The 20,887-nt window shown below is 42.7% G+C and overlaps 1 protein-coding gene across 1 annotated transcript in view; it reads left to right on the top strand.

Moving 5' to 3' along the window:
* Nucleotides 1-2,237: 2,237 nt before the first annotated feature.
* The window catches only part of LOC132864640 (alpha-2-macroglobulin-like), a 36,232-nt gene continuing 17,582 nt past the window's right edge, over nt 2,238-20,887 (top strand). Inside the window, exons 1-14 of the mRNA XM_060898056.1 lie at nt 2,238-2,275; nt 10,575-10,755; nt 10,887-11,043; nt 11,153-11,205; nt 12,233-12,253; nt 12,362-12,527; nt 12,616-12,700; nt 15,661-15,790; nt 15,872-15,992; nt 16,135-16,244; nt 16,368-16,535; nt 16,626-16,859; nt 16,975-17,187; nt 17,295-17,444. Of these exons, the coding sequence (XP_060754039.1) occupies nt 2,238-2,275; nt 10,575-10,755; nt 10,887-11,043; nt 11,153-11,205; nt 12,233-12,253; nt 12,362-12,527; nt 12,616-12,700; nt 15,661-15,790; nt 15,872-15,992; nt 16,135-16,244; nt 16,368-16,535; nt 16,626-16,859; nt 16,975-17,187; nt 17,295-17,444 (1,827 nt within the window). The remainder of the gene's footprint in view (nt 2,276-10,574; nt 10,756-10,886; nt 11,044-11,152; nt 11,206-12,232; nt 12,254-12,361; nt 12,528-12,615; nt 12,701-15,660; nt 15,791-15,871; nt 15,993-16,134; nt 16,245-16,367; nt 16,536-16,625; nt 16,860-16,974; nt 17,188-17,294; nt 17,445-20,887) is intronic.

Below are 20,887 nucleotides of genomic sequence, written 5' to 3'. Positions count from 1 at the left end.
TTCTGGTCAGGGGAGAGATTCTTCTCTCCTCTCCCCCTCCCTTTAGACTCCATCCCTGCAACAAACAAACACACACACACACACACACACACATTAATTGACACCAGGTGTAATGACTTAGCCACTTACCTTCCCCGACCCCGCCCTCCATTCACAGACTGCTGCTTGGCCACGCCCCCGCTGCCACATACCCCCACCGCCCGACTCAGGCCGGGGAGCTGTCCGGCCTGAAGCTGAGTCCCCCCCCCCCCCCCCCCCCCCATGGGACAGGAAGTCTGCCACCACCACCATCTGTGCCCCCGGCCTGTGGATCACCTCGAACTTAAATGGCTAGAGAGGGAGATACCAACGGGTGATCCGCGCATTGGCATCCTTCATGCGGTGGAGCCACTGGAGGGGCGCGTGGTCCAAACAGAGAGTGAAAGGGCGCCCCAGCAGGTAGTATCAGAGGGCAAGGACTGCCCACTTGATGGCGAGACACTCCTTTTCAGTTGTGCTGTACTTGCTTTCGCGCATCGACAGCTTTCGGCTGATGTACAGCACCGGGCGCTCCTCCCCCTCCACCTCCTGGGACAAAACGGCCCCCAGCCCCCTGTCTGATGCATCAGTCTGCAAAATAAAGGGTAGAGAGAAGTCAGGGGAGTGTAAAAGTGGCCCCCCACACAGTGCAGCTTTTACCTCAGGGAAGGCCTGTTGGCATTGCTCCGTCCACTGGACCGGATCTAGAGCCCCCTTTTTAGTGAGGTCGGTTAGCGGGCTGGTGACGTCCGAATAGTTAGGTAGAAACCTACGATAATAGCCAGCCAGCCCCAAGAACCGCCTCACCTCCTTTTTGGTCTTGGGCCTCGGGCAGGCTGCAATCGCTGCAGTCTTGTTAATTTGGGGACGCACCTGCCCATGACCCAAGTGGAACCCCAGATACCGTACTTCCACCCGCCCAATCGCACACTTTTTCGGGTTAGCTGTGAGGCCCGCTTGCCTCAGCAACTTTAGAACAGCCCTCAGGTGTTCCAAGTGCCGCGGCCAATCAAGACTGTAGATTATTGTCATCTAGATAGGCAGCCGCGTAGGCAGCATGACAGCGGAGGACCCTTTCCATAAGCCGCTGGAACATAGCGGGCACCCCAAACAACCCAAAAGGGAGCGTGACAAATTGGTGTAAACCAAACGGTGTGGAAAAGGCCGTTTTCTCTCAGGATAGAGGAGTCAAGGGGATCTGCCAATATCCCTTGGTTAGATCCAGTGTTGAATAAAAGCGAGCAGCACCTAACCGATCAAGCAATTCATCAATGCGAGGCATTGGATACGCGTCAAACTTAGACAACCCGTTGACCTTTCTATAGTCCAGACAGAACCAGACCGACCCATCAGTCTTGGGAATCAGGACCACTGGGCTGCTCCAGTCACTGTGGGACTCCTCGATTATGCCCATTTCGAGCATGGCCTTGAGTTAATCCCGAACCACCTTTTTCTTGTGTTTGGGCAAGCAGTAAGGGCGGCTACGCACTACCACCCCTGGGGGCATTTCGATGTGGTGTTCTATGAGGTGGGTACGACCCGGAAGGGGCGAGAACACGTCGGAAAATTCCTTCTGCAACTTGGCTACCTCTGTGAGTTGAGTCAGCGAGAGGTGGTCTCCACAAGGGACCGGAGTGATTCGAGATGTTATCTTTTTTACCTCCGGCCCCAGCGCCGCCTTCTCTGGGACTACTGACGCCAACGCCACAGGGACCCCCTCATTCCAGCGTTTTAAAAGGTTGAGGTGGTAGACTTGCAGTGCCCCACCCCTATCCATTCGCTTCACCTCATAGTCAACGTCCCCGACTCGCCGAGTGACCTCGAAGGGCCCTTGCCACTTGGCGACTAATTTAGAACTCGACATGGGCAATAATACGAGTACTTTGTCTCCCGGCGTGAACTCTCTAAGGCGTGTACCCCTGTCATACAGCCGGCTTTGACGTTCTTGTGCCTGCCGTAAATTCTCCTGGGTTAGGTGCGTGAGGGTGTGGAATTTTGCGCGCAGGTCAAGAACGTACTGGATTTCATTTTTACTCGGTGAAGGTCCCGCCTCCCAATTTTCCCGCAGCACATCCAGAATGCCACGCGGATTACGCCCATATAATAATTCAAAGGGAGAAAACCCTGTGAAGGCTTGTGGGACCTCTCGTACTGCGAATAACAGGGGCTCGAGCCACTCATCCCAATTATGTGTGTCTTCCCTTATGAATTTCCAGATTATGTTTTTGAGTGTCTGGTTAAATCGCTCTACTAATCCGTCTGTTTGTGGGTGATAGACACTGGTGCGGATAGACTTAATCCCCAGTAACCCATACAGCTTGCGCAATGTGCGTGACATAAACAAGGTGCCTTGGTCTGTCAGGATTTCTTTCGGAATCCCGACCCAGGAGATAAAGTGGAAGAGTGCTTCTGCAATGCTGCATGCTGAGATATTGCGGATAGGCACTGCTTCCGGATATCGCGTTGCATAGTCCACTAGAACTAAAATAAAGCGATATCCCCATGCTGACCGATCTAATGGCCTGACGAGATCCATTCCAATTCGCTCAAACGGGGTCTCGATTAGAGGAAGAGGGCGCAAAGGCACTTTTGGAGTGGCCGCAGGATTGACTAATTGGCATTCACGGCACACCGCACACCACTGACGGACATCCCCGCGAATCCCTGGCCAATAGAACTGGGCCATTATTCGGGCTAGTGTTTTGTCTTGCCCCAAGTGTCCAGCCATGGGATTAAAGTGAGACGCATGGAATACGAGTTCCCTACAGCTCTTTGGGATTAACAACTGGGTTACTTGTTCCTTAATTTGAGTGTCCTGCGTCACTTGGTACAATCTATCTCTAATAATGGCAAAATAGGGGAAGGTCGGTGCCATGCTCAGCTGAAGAGTTTGACCATCGATTACTCTCACTTGGTCAAACGCATGCCGCAGAGTCTTGTCCCGCGACTTCTCTAATGGGAAATCCCCAAGGGACTCCCCGAGAGAGGGAGGAGGAGCGGGCTGCTTCTCACTCTGACACGGTATCAACGTGGACAGCTCTGAGACAACTTCTCCAGCCAATGCCACACCGGGATCTTCCCATGACCTACTAAGGCAGGACCCACTACGTGTTAAATACTCCATTAATTCTTTAAATCCCGGCCAATCAGTTCCCAAAATCAACGAGTGGGTAAGACGAGGACTAACCGCAGCCTTTATTCTATGCGTTTGGCCCCGGAATAGAATATGGACAGACACTAGCAGGTAATGGCGAACATCCCCGTGCACACACAACACCTTCACCACTTGTGCTCCCCCCAATGCCTCACCTTGCACCAGGCATTGGTGAATTGAGGTCTGATTACAACTGGAATCCACCAAAGCGTGATATGTATCCCCTTGAATACTCACCGGTATGCGATACATTCCGGCCCGATCGGGGGCGGTTTCTGGCGCATTGGGGAGCCAGATGACAGCACCCACCTCCCTTGCGGAGCTCTGAATCTGGAGATGCTCCGATTCCGTGCCACGCCAGCACACCGGCCCAGGCTTTCCCTATGCACTGGTATTATGGGTGTCACTCACCTGAGGGGGAGACAACACAGACACAGAAGAGGGAGATGGGAGGACACCACGGGTGCGATGGGCCGGCTGGGGAGGAGCCAGCCGCCGTCTTTGTGGCAGAGGAACAGGGTGGAGAGGGGGACAAGAGACAGGAGAGAGAGAGGGAGAGAGAGAGAGGGAAGAGAAGTCAGGGGAGACGCCTCGTCTGCCTGCCGTCAGAGCCACCTCCAGATGGTCCTCTGCCAGCTCAATGGCTCATTCCAGCGACGCCAGGCGGTGACACTGGACCCATTCCGCCGTTCCTTCCAGAAGTTGAGAGATAAACTGCCCCAGTGCCACCAGATCGATGATCTCCTCAGCATCGCGGTCTTCCGCCCTCAGCCACCGCCGGCAGGCATCCCGGAGTTGCTGGCTGAATGCAAACGGCCGGCCGACCTCCTCCAGTGTCAACGTCCGGAAGCGCTGACGGTGTTGCTCCGGGGAGCGGCCGAGCCACTGCAGGATGGCTTTCTTTAGGCCCGCATAGACCAGCTGGCTGTCAGCAGGGAGCTGCTGCGCTGCGAGCTGCGCCTCACCAGTCAGGAGCGGGAGGAGGCACGCCGCGCGCTGTTCCAGCGGCCACCCCCACACCTCGGCTGCTTGCTCAAAGAGATCGAGGAACGCTTCCGGATCATCCCGTGGTCCCATCTTTGTGAGGGTGGTGGCAGCGGTGGCCGACGGCCCGGCTGGCGTGAGCAGCTGCTGGAATGCCTGGCGATCTTCCTGCTGGGCCAGCATCAAGGCTTCGAAGCGCTGCTGCTGCTCCTTCCAGAGGGTGATCAGTGCTTGATGCTGGTTCTGCTGGGCAGTAGCGAGGGCAAAGATGAGCTTTTCGAACAGGGAGGACTCAATGGGGTGGTTCTCTTCTGTTTCCCGGGTTTCGGCACCACTGTAGTAATCCCTGATGTGGGTGGGGCACAGAAGCACGGCAGGCAAGAGGAAGTGTTCACATAGAGACTTTATTTTGCTGTTTTCCTTAGCTTTTCAGCTTTTCTCAGTCACACATGTAACACACACGTGTTCTGGTCAGGGGAGAGATTCTTCTCTCCTCTCCCCCTCCCTTTATACTCTATCCCTGCAACAAACAAACAAACACACACACACACACACACATTAATTGACACCAGGTGTAATGACTTAGCCACTTACCTTCCCCGACTCCGCCCTCCATTCACAGACTGCTGCTTGGCCATGCCCCCGCTGCCACAATGCTTTTCAGCAGTCTCAAAATAAACTTCTGTGTGCCACTGCACAGACATGATTTCAGCCAGGGGAAGAGATCCTCACTCTCTGCTCCTCTCCCCTTTTATCTGCTCCTTCTTATTGCATACAAACGCACACACAGACAGCACCTTAATTTACAACAGGTGCTTGCACTTTGCCACTCACCTTCCTTGGCCTTGCTCTCCATTCACAAACTGCCGCTTGACCATGCCCCCGCTGCCACATACCCCCACTGCCCGAATCAGGCCGGGGAGTCATCTGGCCTGCAGCTGACTCCCTCCCCCCCACCAGGAGAGGTAGCCCACTACCACCATCTGTGCCCCCGGCCTGTGGACCACTTCAAACTTAAAAAGCTGCAGAGCCAGATACCAAAGGGTGAACCGGGCACTAACATCCTTCATGCAATGGTGCCACTGGAGTAGGGCGTGATCCGAGCAGAGGGTGAAAGGGCGTCCCAGCATGTACGGTAATAACAGAGGGTGAGGACTGCCCACTTGATGTGCAAGCACTCCTTCTTGATGGTGCTGTACTTCATCTCCCACATGGAGAGCTTGCGGCTGACGCACAGCACGGGGCGTTCCTTTCCCTCCACTGTTTGGGACAACACAGCCCCCAGCCCTCTGTCCGATGTGTCAGTCTGCAACACAAAAGGGAGAGAGAAGTCAGGGGATTATAAAAGTGGCCCACCACACAGAACAGCTTTTATCTGGTTAAAGGCCTGTTGCCATTGCTCCATCCTCTGGACTGGATCGGGCACTCCCTTTTTAGTGAGGTCAGTCAGTGGGCTGGTGATGTCCGAAAAATTAGGCACCGACTGCCTACAATCGCCCGCCAGCCCAAGGAACTGCCTCACCCCCTTTTTGGTCTTGGGTCTTGGGCAGGCCGCAATCACTGCAGTCTTATCAATTTGGGGACACACCTGCCCATGACCCAAGTGGAAGCCCAGATACCGTACTTCCACCCGTCCAATTGCACACTTCTTCGGGTTGCTGTGAGCCCAGCATGCCTCAAAGACCTCAGAACAGCCCTGAGATGTTGTACATGCTTTAATTAATAATAATTAATTATTATAATTATTAAATAAACAGCCCTGGCTACTGTCTTTCAGTCATCATGTGATCTGCCATTGTCTTAGAGCCATAACCTACAGCCACACTAATTAAAGGTGCAACAAGGAAAAGATGAAAACTACTCGTGCATCTCAAACAATTAGAATATTGTGAAAAAGTTAAATATTTTCCATCAGTTATTTAAGAACATGAAAATGAAAATATTTTACTAATTACACATAAATTAAAATGTTTCAATCATTTTTCTACAACCCCGATTCCAAAAAAGTTGGGACAAAGTACAAATTGTAAATAAAAATGGAATGCAATAATTTACAAATCTCAAAAACTGATATTGTATTCACAATAGAACATAGACAACATATCAAATGTCAAAAGTGAGACATTTTGAAATCTCATGCCAAATATTGGCTCATTTGAAATTTCATCACAGCAACACATCTCAAAAAAGTTGGGACAGGGGCAATAAGAGGCTGGAAAAGTTAAAGGTACAAAAAAGGAATAGCTGGAGGACCAAATTGCAACTCATTAGGTCAATTGGCAATAGGTCATTAACATGACTGGGTATAAAAAGAGCATCTTGGAGTGGCAGCAGCTCTCAGAAGTAAAGATGGGAAGAGGATCACCAATCCCCCTAATTCTGCGCCGACAAATAGTGGAGCAATATCAGAAAGGAGTTTGACAGTGTAAAATTGCAAAGAGTTTGAACATATCATCATCTACAGTGCATAATATCATCAAAAGATTCAGAGAATCTGGAAGAATCTCTGTGCGTAAGGGTCAAAGCCGGAAAACCATACTGGGTGCCCGTGATCTTCGGGCCCTTAGACGGCACTGCATCACATACAGGCATGCTTCTGTATTGGAAATCACAAAATGGGCTCAGGAATATTTCCAGAGAACATTATCTGTGAACACAATTCACCGTGCCATCCGCCGTTGCCAGCTAAAACTCTATAGTTCAAAGAAGAAGCCGTATCTAAACATGATCCAGAAGCGCAGACGTCTTCTCTGGGCCAAGGCTCATTTAAAATGAACCGTGGCAAAGTGGAAAACTGTTCTGTGGTCAGACGAATCAAAATTTGAAGTTCTTTATGGAAATCAGGGACGCCGTGTCATTCGGACTAAAGAGGAGAAGGACGACCCAAGTTGTTGTCAGCACTCAGTTCAGAAGCCTGCATCTCTGATGGTATGGGGTTGCATTAGTGCGTGTGGCATGGGCAGCTTACACATCTGGAAAGACACCATCAATGCTGAAAGGTATATCCAGGTTCTAGAGAAACATATGCGCCCATCCAGACAACGTCTCTTTCAGGGAAGACCTTGCATTTTCCAACATGACAATGCCAAACCACATACTGCATCAATTACAGCATCATGGCTGCATAGAAGAAGGGTCTGGGTACTGAACTGGCCAGCCTGCAGTCCAGATCTTTCACCCATAGAAAACATTTGGCGCATCATAAAACGGAAGATACGACAAAAAAGACCTAAGACAGTTGAGCAACTAGAATCCTACATTAGACAAGAATGGGTTAACGTTCCTATTCCTAAACTTGAACAACTTGTCTCCTCAGTCCCCAGACGTTTACAGACTGTTGTAAAGAGAAAAGGGGATGTCTCACAGTGGTAAACATGGCCTTGTCCCAACTTTTTTGAGATGTGTTGTTGTCATGAAATTTAAAATCACCTAATTTTTCTCTTTAAATGATACATTTTCTCAGTTTGAACATTTGATATATCATCTATGTTCTATTCTGAATAAAATATGGAATTTTGAAACATCCACATCATTGCATTCCGTTTTTATTTACAATTTGTACTTTGTCCCAACTTTTTTGGAATCGGGGTTGTACTTCAATTTTGATAATTATGGCCTACAGCACAAAAATTATAAAAATATTTCAAATTATGAGAATATTTCATTTTGTTTGAGTAAAGCACTATAAATACCGTGTATCTCTTGATCTACTTCAGTATGCACAACCACAATCATGGGGAAGACTGCTGACTTGACAGTTGTCCAGAAGACAATCATCGACACCCTCCACAAGGAGGGTGAGCTACAGAAGGTCATTGCTGAAAAGGCTGGCTGGAAAAGGTGCACAAGCAACAGGGATGATGGCAACCTTGAGAGGATTGTCAAGAAAAGTCAATTCAGGAACTTGAGAGAGCTTCACAAGGAATGGACTGAGGCTGGTGTCAGTGCATCAAGAGCCACCACACACAGACAGCTTCAGGAAAGGGGCTACAACTGTTGCATTCCTAATATCAAGCCACTCCTGAACCAGAGACAATGTCACAAATATCCTACCTGGGCTAAGGAGAGAAAAAACTGGACTGTTGCTCAATGATCCAAATTCCTCTTTTCAGATCAAAGTATATTTTGCATTTCATTTGGAAATCAAGGTCCTAGAGTCTGGAGGAAGAATGTAGAGGCACAGAATCTAAGGTGTTTGAAATCCAGTGTGAAGGTTCCAGAGTCTGTGATGATTTGGGGTGCCATGTCATCTGCAAGTGTTGGTCCACTATGTTTTATCAAGTCCAAAGTCAATGCAGCCATCTACCAGGAGATTTTAGAACACTTCATGCTTCCATCTATTGACAAACTTTATGGAGATGCTGATTTCCTTTTCCAGCACCTGCCTACAGTGTCAAAACTACGACCAAATGGTTTGCGGACCATGATATTACTGTGCTTGATTGGCCAGCCAACTCACCTGACCTGAACCCCATCAAGAATTTATGGGCTATTGTCAAGAGGAAGATGAGAAACACCCGATCCAAAAACACAGACAAGCTGAAAGCCGCTATCAAAGCAACCTGGGCTTCAGTAACACCTCAGCAGTGCCACAGGCTGATAATCTCCATACCACACCACGTTAATGCAGTAATTCATGGTAAAAGATCCCCAACCAAGTATTGAATGTATAAATGAACATACTTTTCAGTTGTTGGACATGTGTGTATTGTAAATCCTTTTTTGATTGATTTCAGGAAAATTCTACTAATTTGAGATCCTGGATTTCTGACTTTTGTAAGCTATAAGCCATGATCATCAAAATTAATACCAAAAAAGGCTTGAAATATTTCACTTTATGTGTAATGAATGTAGAATATATGAAAGTTTACCTTTTCTAATTAAATGTTGAAGAAATGGGGCCGCAAAGTGGTGTAGTGGTTAACACTGTCACCTCACAGAAAGAAGGTTCTGGGTTTGAGCCCAGCAGCTGACAAGGGCCTTTCTGTGTGGAGTTTGCATGTTCTCCCTGTGTCTGCGTGGGTTTCCTCCGGGTGCGCCAGTTTCCCCCACAGTCCAAAGACATGCAAGTTAGGCTAATTGGTGGCTCTGAATTGACTGAGTGTGAATGGTTGCTTGTTTCGAGGTGTTAGCCCTGCGATGACCTGGTGACTTGTCTAGGGTGTACCCTGCCTCTTGCCCATAGTCAGCTGGGACAGGCTCCAGGTTGCCTGCTACCCTGTACAGGATAATCGGCTACAGATGTTGGATGGATGGATGATGAAAAAATGTACTTTTTCACGATAATCTAATTATTTGAGATGCACTAGTATTTAAAAAAAGAAAGAAAAAAGACCGCAAATATGCCAGAATGCAATCAGACTATGATTGTGCAGTCTTTCATACTAACTTATTTCTAAACATAAAAAGGCAGCTACAATATCTTTACCTTCGACTTTACTGGCATGTTGTGTGACACCAATTTGTCTCTTTATTTTACTTTATTATGATTAACTTAAGGGCGGCATGGTGGTGTCGTGGTTAGCACTGTCGCCTCACAGCAAGAAGGTCCTGGGTTTGAGCCCAGTGGCCGGCGAGGGCCTTTCGATGTGGAGTTTGCATGTTCTCCCTGTGTCTGCGTGGGTTTCCTCCGGGTGCTCCAGTTTCCCCCCAGTCCAAAGACATGCAGGTTAGGTTAATTGGTGGCTCTAAATTGACCGTAGGTGTGAATGGCTGTTTGTCTCTGTGTCAGCCCTGTGATGACCTGGTGAATTGTCCAGGGTGTACCTGCCTCTCACCCATAGTCAGCTGGGATAGGGTCCAGCTTGCCTGCGACCCTGTAGAACAGGATAAGAGGCTACAGATAATGGACTGATGGATGGATGAATCATTGAATCTGAATTTGTGAACACTGAAAAATAACTGAATATAGATATCTTTTTTTTTCTTTTTTTTTAAAATGTGAACTTTAATATGTGAATCTCAGAACACCGGGGGAGATTCTGAGGAAGGTTCATTATCTCATCTCATCTCATTATCTCTAGCCGCTTTATCCTGTTCTACAGGGTCGCAGGCAAGCTGGAGCCTATCGCAGCTGACTACGGGCGAAAGGCGGGGTACACCCTGGACAAGTCGCCAGGTCATCACAGGGCTGACAGGAGGTTCATTATAAATAAATAAATAAGTGTGGTTTCCATCCTGCTATATTGGCATGCTGTGTGACACCAATTTGTCTCTTCAACATTATTTTATTTTATTATGATTAACTTAAGGCACTCTACGGTATATAAACTTTTGCAATAGTATTGATTGATGAGATAAAGGGATTACTAGTGATCTAGCTACAATAGTTTATCTTACACAACTTTCATTACTTTTTCAACTCTTATTAATCACTCGCGCAAATTATTTTGTTAAAATATTACATTTTTGTCTTTAGATATTTCATTGTGACATTTCCTGCAGTAATCGAGTCTGGCTCTGATGCTAAGTTCTGTCTAAGTCTTTTGAAGCCAAATGAAACTCTGCAACTGAACATTGATCTGGTTCACAACAACCAGAACAGAACTCTTTTGCAAGAGACAGTGGAAAAGGAGATTCACCACTGCTCTCATTTTGAGGTCAGAAATCCCACAGACTATAATAACAACAACAGCAAGAATAGTTGTTATTTGATTCTTTCTTTCTTTTTTTTCTTTTTTTAAGTATTGTTAGTGATTGATGTGGTTTAACATGGTTGACATTTTCACAGGCTCCACAGGTTGAAGGTGAATCAGTGCAGGAGATCAAAGTAGAAGTCAAAGGTGAAAGCTTTAAGATTACAGAGAAAAGGAAAGTGATGTTTAAATCCTACAACACATTGGTATTTATTCAGACTGATAAACCAATCTACAGTCCAGGCCAAACAGGTGATTGATTCCTGCAAAACTTAATATCCAGCTGAACTGATAAAGGTTTATTTTTTTACTGATGGTGCAGCTCAAAATGCCACATTTCTCTACCATTGTTTTTCAACAGTGAATTTCAGAATTGTCTCTGTGGATTCTAATTTTATTCCAATTAAACAAAAGGTAGGAGTCAAAGTCTCTACGCCTCTAAGTGTGTAACTTTTGTGCAGAACAGTAAGTTTTATCATTCATCCTGTCCTACAGTATGTGTTTACATTTAACTATACAAGAAGGATATCCACTGTTTAAATTTGTTTAATTTTTCTTTGCAAAGATTAATATAACACTTATTTTGTGTAATATATTTGTATTGTATTGATATTCTAATAAATTAATGTAGAGCATTAATGTACAGGATGATGTAAAGGCCCAGTCACACAGCCGATCACGCATAAATCACGTATAAATCACGTATAAAGTTGGCTTGTGCGTGATTGTCAGTGGAGAAATTGACCATTTTTTGGGGGTGTGCGTGGTCGAAAATCACCGATTAATTGCGCATGAACTACGTACAAATCACTTACAAATCACGCACATCAGCGCATAGGGTCAAAAGAGGGACAATTTCTGGTTTTTTATTGACGAACACTCCACGCATAAACTGCGTATGAACCACGTATAAGCACGCATGAACCGCACACTAGCACTGATGAACGACGCATAGAGCGCGCATGTCAGTGGATATCAGTGAAATGTACGTGTTACTACAGCGAGACATGCGTGATATGTGCGTTATTCGTCAGTGAAAAGTCATCGACGTGCGCGGTAGCGGTAAATTTCTTGCGATCAACCACTAACGGTCCACGCATATGTTGCGCATTGTCCCCGTCAGAACTACGGCAAAGGACGCACGAATTACGTTAAATGGCGCACAATCGCGCATACTTGTGCGTGATCAATATTTTTGAGCAGCTCAAAACCTGGAATCGCGCACAAACCCGATTCGTCGAACATCCACTGACAACTACTGATGCTCCACGTCAAAAAAACTTATGAATTACGCACAGCACTGATGAATCGCGCACGACTCGAAATTTATGCGCAATTCATGCGTAAATCGTAAGTTTTGGCTGTGTGACTGGGCCTTTAGAATTTGATAGTTTATTAATCAGAGTTATGCACTATTGTATTCTCTACATTGTATTTACAGTACAGCTCAGTAATTCTTGAGGTAAGTAAATGAAACTATCCATATTTTTAATTTTGTGACACAGTTGTTCACTTTTAATATTTGTACACTTTGGTAGCTTACTCTTTAATATTTTCATGAACCAATCAGGATAATCATGGTAACAGGATTGGTCAGTGGACGAACGTGTCCTCAACAGGCCTGATACTGCAGCTTTCTCATGAGCTAAATGCTGAAGCTCCACAAGGCTATTATTCATTGACTGCTAAAATTGAAAACAGGTTGATCACACACCAATTTAAGGTGGAAAAGTATGGTAAGTTACACTTTTAGTAGAGTACCTTTTTTGTTGATACAGAAGTAACTAACAATTTACTGTAATAAAAAATACATTTGGCTTTTAGTTTTACCAAAGTTTGAGATTACAATAAAAGCACAAGAAAAACACAGCATTGGTGAGGAGGAACTGAATCTGGAGGTTTGCGGAAAGTGAGTGACAATTTAATGGAAAAACCACTAAAATGAAGTTTTAAACTTTTAAATTTGTTTTGTTCCTTTACTTACTTTAATTTAAACATTTATCTTTTTGAAACACATTTAAGAACAACATTGTACGGATAGTCAATATAAATATCCAGGATGCACAAATATACAGTGGTGCTTGAAAGTTTGTGAACCCTTTAGAATTTTCTCTATTTCTGCATAAATATGACCTAAAACATCATCAGATTTTTTAGGGTGCTTTCACACCAACAGCAGCTGGTGCACACTAAACAGTCCACCCGAACCAAAAGCTCTTAGTTCGGTTCGTTTTCGTCTGTCTGAAAGCATCAATCGCACTCGGGTGCGCACTAAATCAAGCAGACCGAGACCTCCGAAAAGGGGTGGTCTCGGTCCGCTTGATTCCGCACCAAATGTCAACCTCTGGTGCGGTCCCTCTGGTGAGAATGCGAACCTGGACCATCGCAGGTCTAAATACGCATAATACGCACATTTTTTCATTGAAAAGTGGGGTGTGTCTACACTGGATATAATGTAAAAGGCTGCCCACATTAAGAATAGTAACTATTTTAATAACTATAACTATAGGCAAGGCAAGGCAAGTTTATTTGTATAGCGCATTTCATACACACAGGCAATTCAATGTGCTTAACAAAAAATAAAAGCATAAGAACAGTAACAAATAATTAAAGTAAAAGTGAAATCATTAAAATCCAAAATTAAAAAGAAATTAAAATAAAGAATTAAAGTAAAATCATTAAAATCAAAATTAAAAGAAATTATGTTAAAGGAAATTAATTACACTTTAGGTAAAAATTAATCAAGTGAAAGCATCTGAAAACAGCTTTGTCTTGAGCCTGGATTTAAAACTAACAACAGTAGGAGCATTTTTGATATCATCTGGAAGTTGGTTCCAAAGCTTAGCAGCAGCAACTAAAGGCTGCTTCACCACACTTCGTTTTGACAGCTGGTATTACTAGCAAGTTTTTCTCCTGTGATCTTAGAGACCTAGTTGGTGCATATAATTGAAACATATCTAGTAGGTAGCTGGGTCCCATCCCATTTAATGTTTTAAATAGAAGAAGTAATGCCTTAAAGTCAATTCTGTAGCTCACTGGGAGCCAGATAATGATGTGAGCATCTACACAATGTGATCATTATAACGTCCTGTAAACAGCAGCATCAGGTACACGCGTGTGCTCCAGCTCTGTCAACATTCTGTCAGTGGGAAATTCAGATTGCCCTGGATTAACCTACAGCATAACAGATTCTACAGTAAAAGCCGTCTGGCTTGTCAGGCTAACAGACTATAGCCTACCTTGTGGGTCTTTGGAAAGGTGCTTGTCTCATCATCAGCAGGACAGCATTGGTGAAAATAGTGCGTCTCCTCTGCCTGAAATGACGCGCTATACGCCTTCGGCGAATCCACTATATCCGAAGATTGTTCTCCAGCTGCAGCCGCGACTCATTCAGGAACTGGATATTTTGCCAGAAACGGGTAATGTCGACGATATAAAAAGCAAGGACCAGTGCAAGAAACAGTGTGCGAACGTGTCACTCCATTGTGAAAGTCCAAATTGGCGCTTATTTCCACCGGAAGATAACGAAACGTCATTCAGACCAATTTGGTTCGTTTGCATGTGTGAACGCAGACCACACGCAGTCTGTATGATACAATGTAACAATTTTACTGCCTGGTGCGGACCAAATAATCAAACTAGTGGTGTGAAAGCGCCCTTAAACTTTATTCTTCTTTAACCATTCACTGGTAGAACGACTTGTGTGCTTAGGGTCATTGTCTTGCTGCATGACCCACCTTCTCTTGGGATTCAGTTCATGGACAGATGTCCTGATATTTTCCTTTAGTATTCACAGATAAAATTCAGAATTCATTACTCCATCAATGATGGCAAGCCGTCCTGGCCCAGATGCAGCAAAACAGGCCCAAGCCATGATACTACCACCACCATGTTTCACAGATGGGATAAGGTTCTTATGCTGGAATGCAGTGTTTTCCTTTCTCCAAACATAACGCTTCTCATTTAAACCAAAAAGTTCTATTTTGGTCTTATCCGTCCACAAAACATTTTTCCAATAGCCTTCTGGCTTGTCCACGTGATCTTTAGCAAACTAAAAATGAGCAGCAATGTTCTTTTTGGAGAGCACTGGCTTTCTCCTTGCAACCCTGCCATGCACACCATTGTTGTTCAGTGTTCTCCTGATGGTGGACTCATGAACATTAACATTAGCCAATGTGAGAGAGGCCTTCAATTGCTTAGAAGTTACCCTGGGGTCCTTTGTGACCTCGCGGAATATTACATGCCTTGCTCTTGGAGTGATCTTTGTTGATCGACCACTCCTGGGGAGGGTAACAATGGTCTTGAATTTCCTCCATTTTGTACACAATCTGTCTGACTGTGGATTGGTGGAATCCAAACTCTTTCGAGATGGTTTTGTAACCTTTTCCAGCCTGATGAGCATCAACAACACTTATTCTGAGGTCCTCAGAAATATCCTTTGTTCGTGCCATGATACACTTCCACAAACGTGTTGTGAAGATCAGACTTTGATAGATCCCTGTTCTTTAAATAAAACAGGGTGCCCACTCACACCTGATTGTCATCCCATTGATTGAAAACACCTGACTCTCATTTCACCTTCAAATTAACTGCTAATCCTCGAGCTTCACATACTTTTGCCACTCACAGATATGTAATGTTGGATCATTTTCTTCAATAAATAAATGATCAAGTATAATATTTTTGTCTCATTTGTTTAACTGGGTTCTCTTTATCTACTTTTAGGACTTGTGTGAAAATCTGATGATGTTCTAGGTCATATTTATGCAGAAATATAGAAATTCTAAAGGGTTCACAAACTTTCAAGCACCACTGTAGCCTATTTAAAAAAAAGTTCAAATCAACATTCATTGCTTGTGCATGTTTTAGATACACTTATGGACAACCAGTACCTGGTGCAGCACTGGTGCAAGTGTGTCGTAAATTTATACCGGTACAACCTTATGTTCGTAATGTTGGTGCCCCTTTGATTTCACCATGCCTGGCTGAAACAGTGAAGGTGAATTTTTTTGTTTGTTTGGTTTGTTTTTTTGTCTGAAATAGATCTCACCGTGTATTTGTTATTTGGTTTTCCCCACAGATGAATCAGACTGGTTGTGCCCTCCTTAAACTGAATGTATCAGCTTTCATCAATTCTGAATTTGAAGGTAATTTTGAGGACAAGCTTAATGCTACTGTTACACTAACAGAGGAAGGAACAGGTGAGTCAGTAACAGAGCCAACAAAGTCAACTCTAAAATGTTTTTTAAACTTAAAGATTAAAATAATTAAAATATAAAATACTTTTATAACACTGATTCATGAATAACAACTTCCATGTTGCATTTTGTTTCTTTTGTTTAGAATTGTCCATTGTAAAATCTGTAATCATAGAGCTCACTTACCAAATTGGTCAAGTGGAACTTTTGGATTTACCAAAACATTTTGAACAGGAAAGAGTTATAGAAGGAAAAGTAAGAGTTTCATGCTTTTAAATTTACACTGAACCATTGACATTGTTTTATATTTGTGATGTTTTTGACAGTTTTCAGCAAACTAACAGCATTTTTTTTTTTTTTGCTTTCCCTGATTAACAGATTAAAGTTACAACCTTCAGTGGAACACCAGTTCCAAACAAGAAGGTTTATCTTTTGGAAGGTTACTGGTCTGAGAAGATACTACTCAATCTCACTACAGATAGTAATGGATTGGCAAACTTCTCAGTTGCTTCACCTGAACCTCCTACTCCAGAGATAACATTGATGGTAGGGTATGATGACCTAAGCACTCACAAAATTTGTAAAGTCATTTCAGTAGATCTCAAAAACAAATGTTCCTGTTTCATTGTTATCTAGGCAAGTGTCTATCCAGACGGAAATGACCAAAAATACAAAACACCATTCTTTGCAAATGCTGATGCACGTATACAGCTGCTCCAACCTGCCACACCTTACAATCCAGTATTCAGTGAACTGTCAATTGAGAGCTCAGAGGAACTGTTTAAGTGTGGTACTGAAATTCCCATAACTGTTAATTATTATATTGTCGGGGAAACTACTGAAAAATACAGCATTGACATTATATACACGGTAAGTACATACTGTATAATTGTAGATACAGTAAAACCTGCATGACCTAGATTCCAGCAGCGTAATTGAAACGCACCTGACAGTGATCATCATATATTTGGCTTCTCCAATTCAGGTCTTATCTAAAGGAGCCATAGTCCATCATGGGCATGAAAAAGTTGAAGTGGAAGACTCTCCAGATGTCAGAAAAGGCAAAATCTCATTCAAACTGTCTGTTTTTGCTGAGCTGGCTCCTGTACTGCAGGTTCTGGCATACTCTGTCCTGCCCAGTGAGAACATTATTGCTGCTAGCAAGAATTTTGATGTGGAAAAATGTTTCAGAAATAAGGTAATGCTAACACATTCATTATCATCTTTTTATATGTAATCAATTAGTTTGCAGTCAGCCATGAAATTGCTAAACCTGCCTAAACTTGTTTTCATCACGGACTCCAGGTTTCGCTACAGTTCTCTCCCTCTAAAGCAGTTCCTGGTGAGAAGAACACTGTTGAGCTCACGGCTCATCCTGGTTCACTGTGTGGCCTCAGTATTGTGGATCAGAGTGTGTTCATCTTGGAGTCTGGAGAACGCCTAAACACTGACAAGGTGAAGTTAAGATTTACGGAATCTTTTGCACATACACACGCTTGGATTTTGAGCCTGTTTTAAAATCTAGTGCCCTCTAAGAGTGCTGAAACTAAGTAATAAATAAACTAAATTAACTGTATTTTTTTTTATTCCTGTTTAATCCTTAAATTTGCTCATAACAAAAATGTAGTTTTCAGAATTTTCAAATCACATTTGCATTTCAAATTGTGAAGTTGTCAGGAATGCTCTAAATGTTCTAATAAACTCTGACCAAGATAAAGCAGTTACTGAAGATAAAAGAATAAATAGTAAAATAAAATAAAATTTTGATAAATCTGGTACCATTTTGGTACATTTGGTACCATCTTGGTACACGGCATTTCTCTCTCTCTCTCTCTCTCTCTCTCTCTCTCTCTCTCTCTCTCTTTCTTTCTTTTTAACTGATTCTTTGGAGTAACTGTTGCTGAAACTAAGCCCCTTAAACTTCATAAGGTCCTTAGTTTCAGCTAAACTTCATATCTTCATGCCACCGTATAAGGTTCTTTATATTATATGGACACATCCACAAAAAATATGCAAGTTAATCAAAAGAATTTTAATTTTGAACCAGTTTGCCATTTTGACAATGTACATCTAGTAAGCGGGAAAACACTGGAAGTGACCTCATTGGAGTGAAATATCAGGAATTATTATAGATATGGGCCACTTTTTCCATGGAATAAAAGCATGTATTCTATTCCCTTCTAGCAGGTTTATTGATGGCATGCAATATTGTTATATCCTCCGTGTATTACAGCACTCTCCCCAATGGAGAATGAGCATGCAATATTGTTATAATATTGCACATTGTCAAGACAACACGACATCACACATCGCACAGCTCATGTGAAGATCCAATGACAACTTTTCTGCTGCGTATGCTCACAATCATGTCTTTGTCGGGCGGGAGAGAAAGAAGATAGGGCTAATTCAGTATTCGGTTTAAGCACTAAATAAATAAACTGAAAACTGGAAGTAAAGACGCGCTGAACACCCGAAAGTCTACCAAAACTTCATTATATATTCTTCATGCATATTTACAAGAGAAAAACAGACCAACGGTCATTGAAAAACTGGAAAAGACGCACGTCGGAGACATAAAACTTCCATGCTAGTGAGTGACTCGGACTGTTTGGCCGTAAGGTTTGTTTCATTAAAAGAGGAAGATTTAAAGAGAAAGATGTGCTGAACACCCAAAAGGATACCAAAACTCCACTGGATATTCTTCATACATATTTACAAAAGCAAAACATACTGTTGCTGAAACTAAGCCTCTTAAACTTCATAAGGTCCTTAGTTTCAGCTAAACTTCATATCTTCATGACACCGTATAAGGTTCTTTATATTATATGGACACATCCACAAAAAATATGCAAGTTAATCAAAAGAATTTTAATTTTGAATGACAATGGAAAAACTGGATGACATCGAAAAACTGGAAAAGGGAGCAATAGCAGAAATTTTGTCAAAGTTCTACTCGGAGGCGAGGAAATGTGACAGAGATGTTTACAAGAGGACTTCACTCATGGACTTCACTCAGCAAAGCCCTTTCGTTTTGAATAACGTTGTAACAATTAACTACTACCAAAAATAACTTTGAACTTGCACTGTCAACCTGTATATAGCTTGTATATCAGTTGGGTTATTGTTCAGGCTTTTTGTAATTGTACAGTTTTTATTGTTGGAACTTTGACTTTGTACATATACAGTGGATTGACAAAACATTGAATGAAATTTGATCAGAATCAGCATTCAATATCGGTAAGTCTCTCTCTCTCTCTCTCTCTCTCTCTCTCTCTCTTTCCCCCCTTAACTTTTGGTAAAATCTATAATTGTTCCATCAAATATATAATAATAATACTAATAATAATAATAATAATAATAATAATAATATTGGCTAGCTTTTTTCGTGGTATATCAGATACATTCCATTCAGCTGGCATGATATTGAACTTGTCTTCAACTCGTTCGGTATCATGCTAACTGAATGGAATATACCTGATATACCACGAAAAAAGCCAGCCAATATTATTTAAATATATTTGAGGGGTCGGTGTGTGGGCAGAAGGAGGCAAATCTATGCTTTCTTATATTAATTATTAAATAATAACATATATAAGGTGCTCCACTGCAAATATTTTTATTGCCAAGTACTTTCTGACAAATAAATAATCCACTTGCACGTGCCGTTGATATTGATTAGTTATGTACAGTGTGCTAACCAACAACCCAGCTATATGTAACAGTAACTTATAACTATCCTTACCTTACTAGGCTACATACTTGCTCATAACTTATTTGAAGAGTTTGAAGAGCATACATCACATACAGTTAAAGTGTTAGGTATTTAGATCAAACAATTTGGTATGTTTACATAAAAACAATTAAAATTTCAAAGAAAACCCATTCACTTCAGTTTGATGAATAGGGAACACAGCTCATGTTTTGATTCATAGTCATGGTTGCCAGATTGGGCTGGATTAATCACTGTTGTCTTTATGTTACTGTCCCATCTATTTAGGTTGAAGTCTTGATTTTTTGAAGGTGCACAATGATGCAAAATAAAAAATAATAATAATTGATAATTCCCCTCAAATGCATTAAAACTAAAGTCACGAGCCTGGTTTGAAAATATAAGGAGTAGAAAGTACAGGAATTTGTTTTACAATGCAGAGTGTAAAAGTAAAATGTGATCAGAAAAATAAATTGAAGTACAGATACCTGAAAACTTAAATACAGTAACAAAGTATTTGTACTTTGTTACTTCCCACCTCTGAACATAAGTGACTAAAAACTAAAGAAATATTTCTTGTCCTGGCTAAGCAGTCGAGTGGGAAAGGTGATCTTACATTTCAAGCCAAGTCAAGTCAACTTTATTATCAAATATGCTATACATGCTCGACATACAGCACAGATGAAATTTCAGTCCTCTCTGACCCACGGTGCAAACAGGCAATGCAATAAATAAAAACAGAATAATTGAAAAAACAAACAGTATAAACAGTATAAACACTCTAGATAAGAACTAGACATAGACTAAACACTCATAAACAAATGATATAAACAGTATAAACACTCTAGATAAGAACTAGACATAGACTAAACACTCATAAACAAATGATATAAACAGTATAAACACTCTAGATACTGTAAGAACTAGACATAGACTAAACACACACACACACACACACACACACACAAATTGGTGCAAATAAACAGTCAAGGGCACTTGAGGTATAGCAGGTAAACATGAAATAAGCAGTATAAACAATAAACTAATGGCTGTTAAGGTGAGGTAGTGCGGAATAGTGCAAATGAGTGAGGTAAAGTGAAATGTGCAGTCCCTGAGTTCAGTGTGTTAATGAACGTTGAGAGTATGTATGTATGTATGTATGTATGTGTGTGTGTGTGTGGGGGGGGGG

Source organism: Neoarius graeffei, chromosome 17, assembly GCF_027579695.1.
Source record: "Neoarius graeffei isolate fNeoGra1 chromosome 17, fNeoGra1.pri, whole genome shotgun sequence".
NCBI classification, from domain to species: Eukaryota; Metazoa; Chordata; class Actinopteri; order Siluriformes; family Ariidae; genus Neoarius; species Neoarius graeffei.
This window is presented reverse-complemented; position numbering and strand designations above follow the sequence as displayed.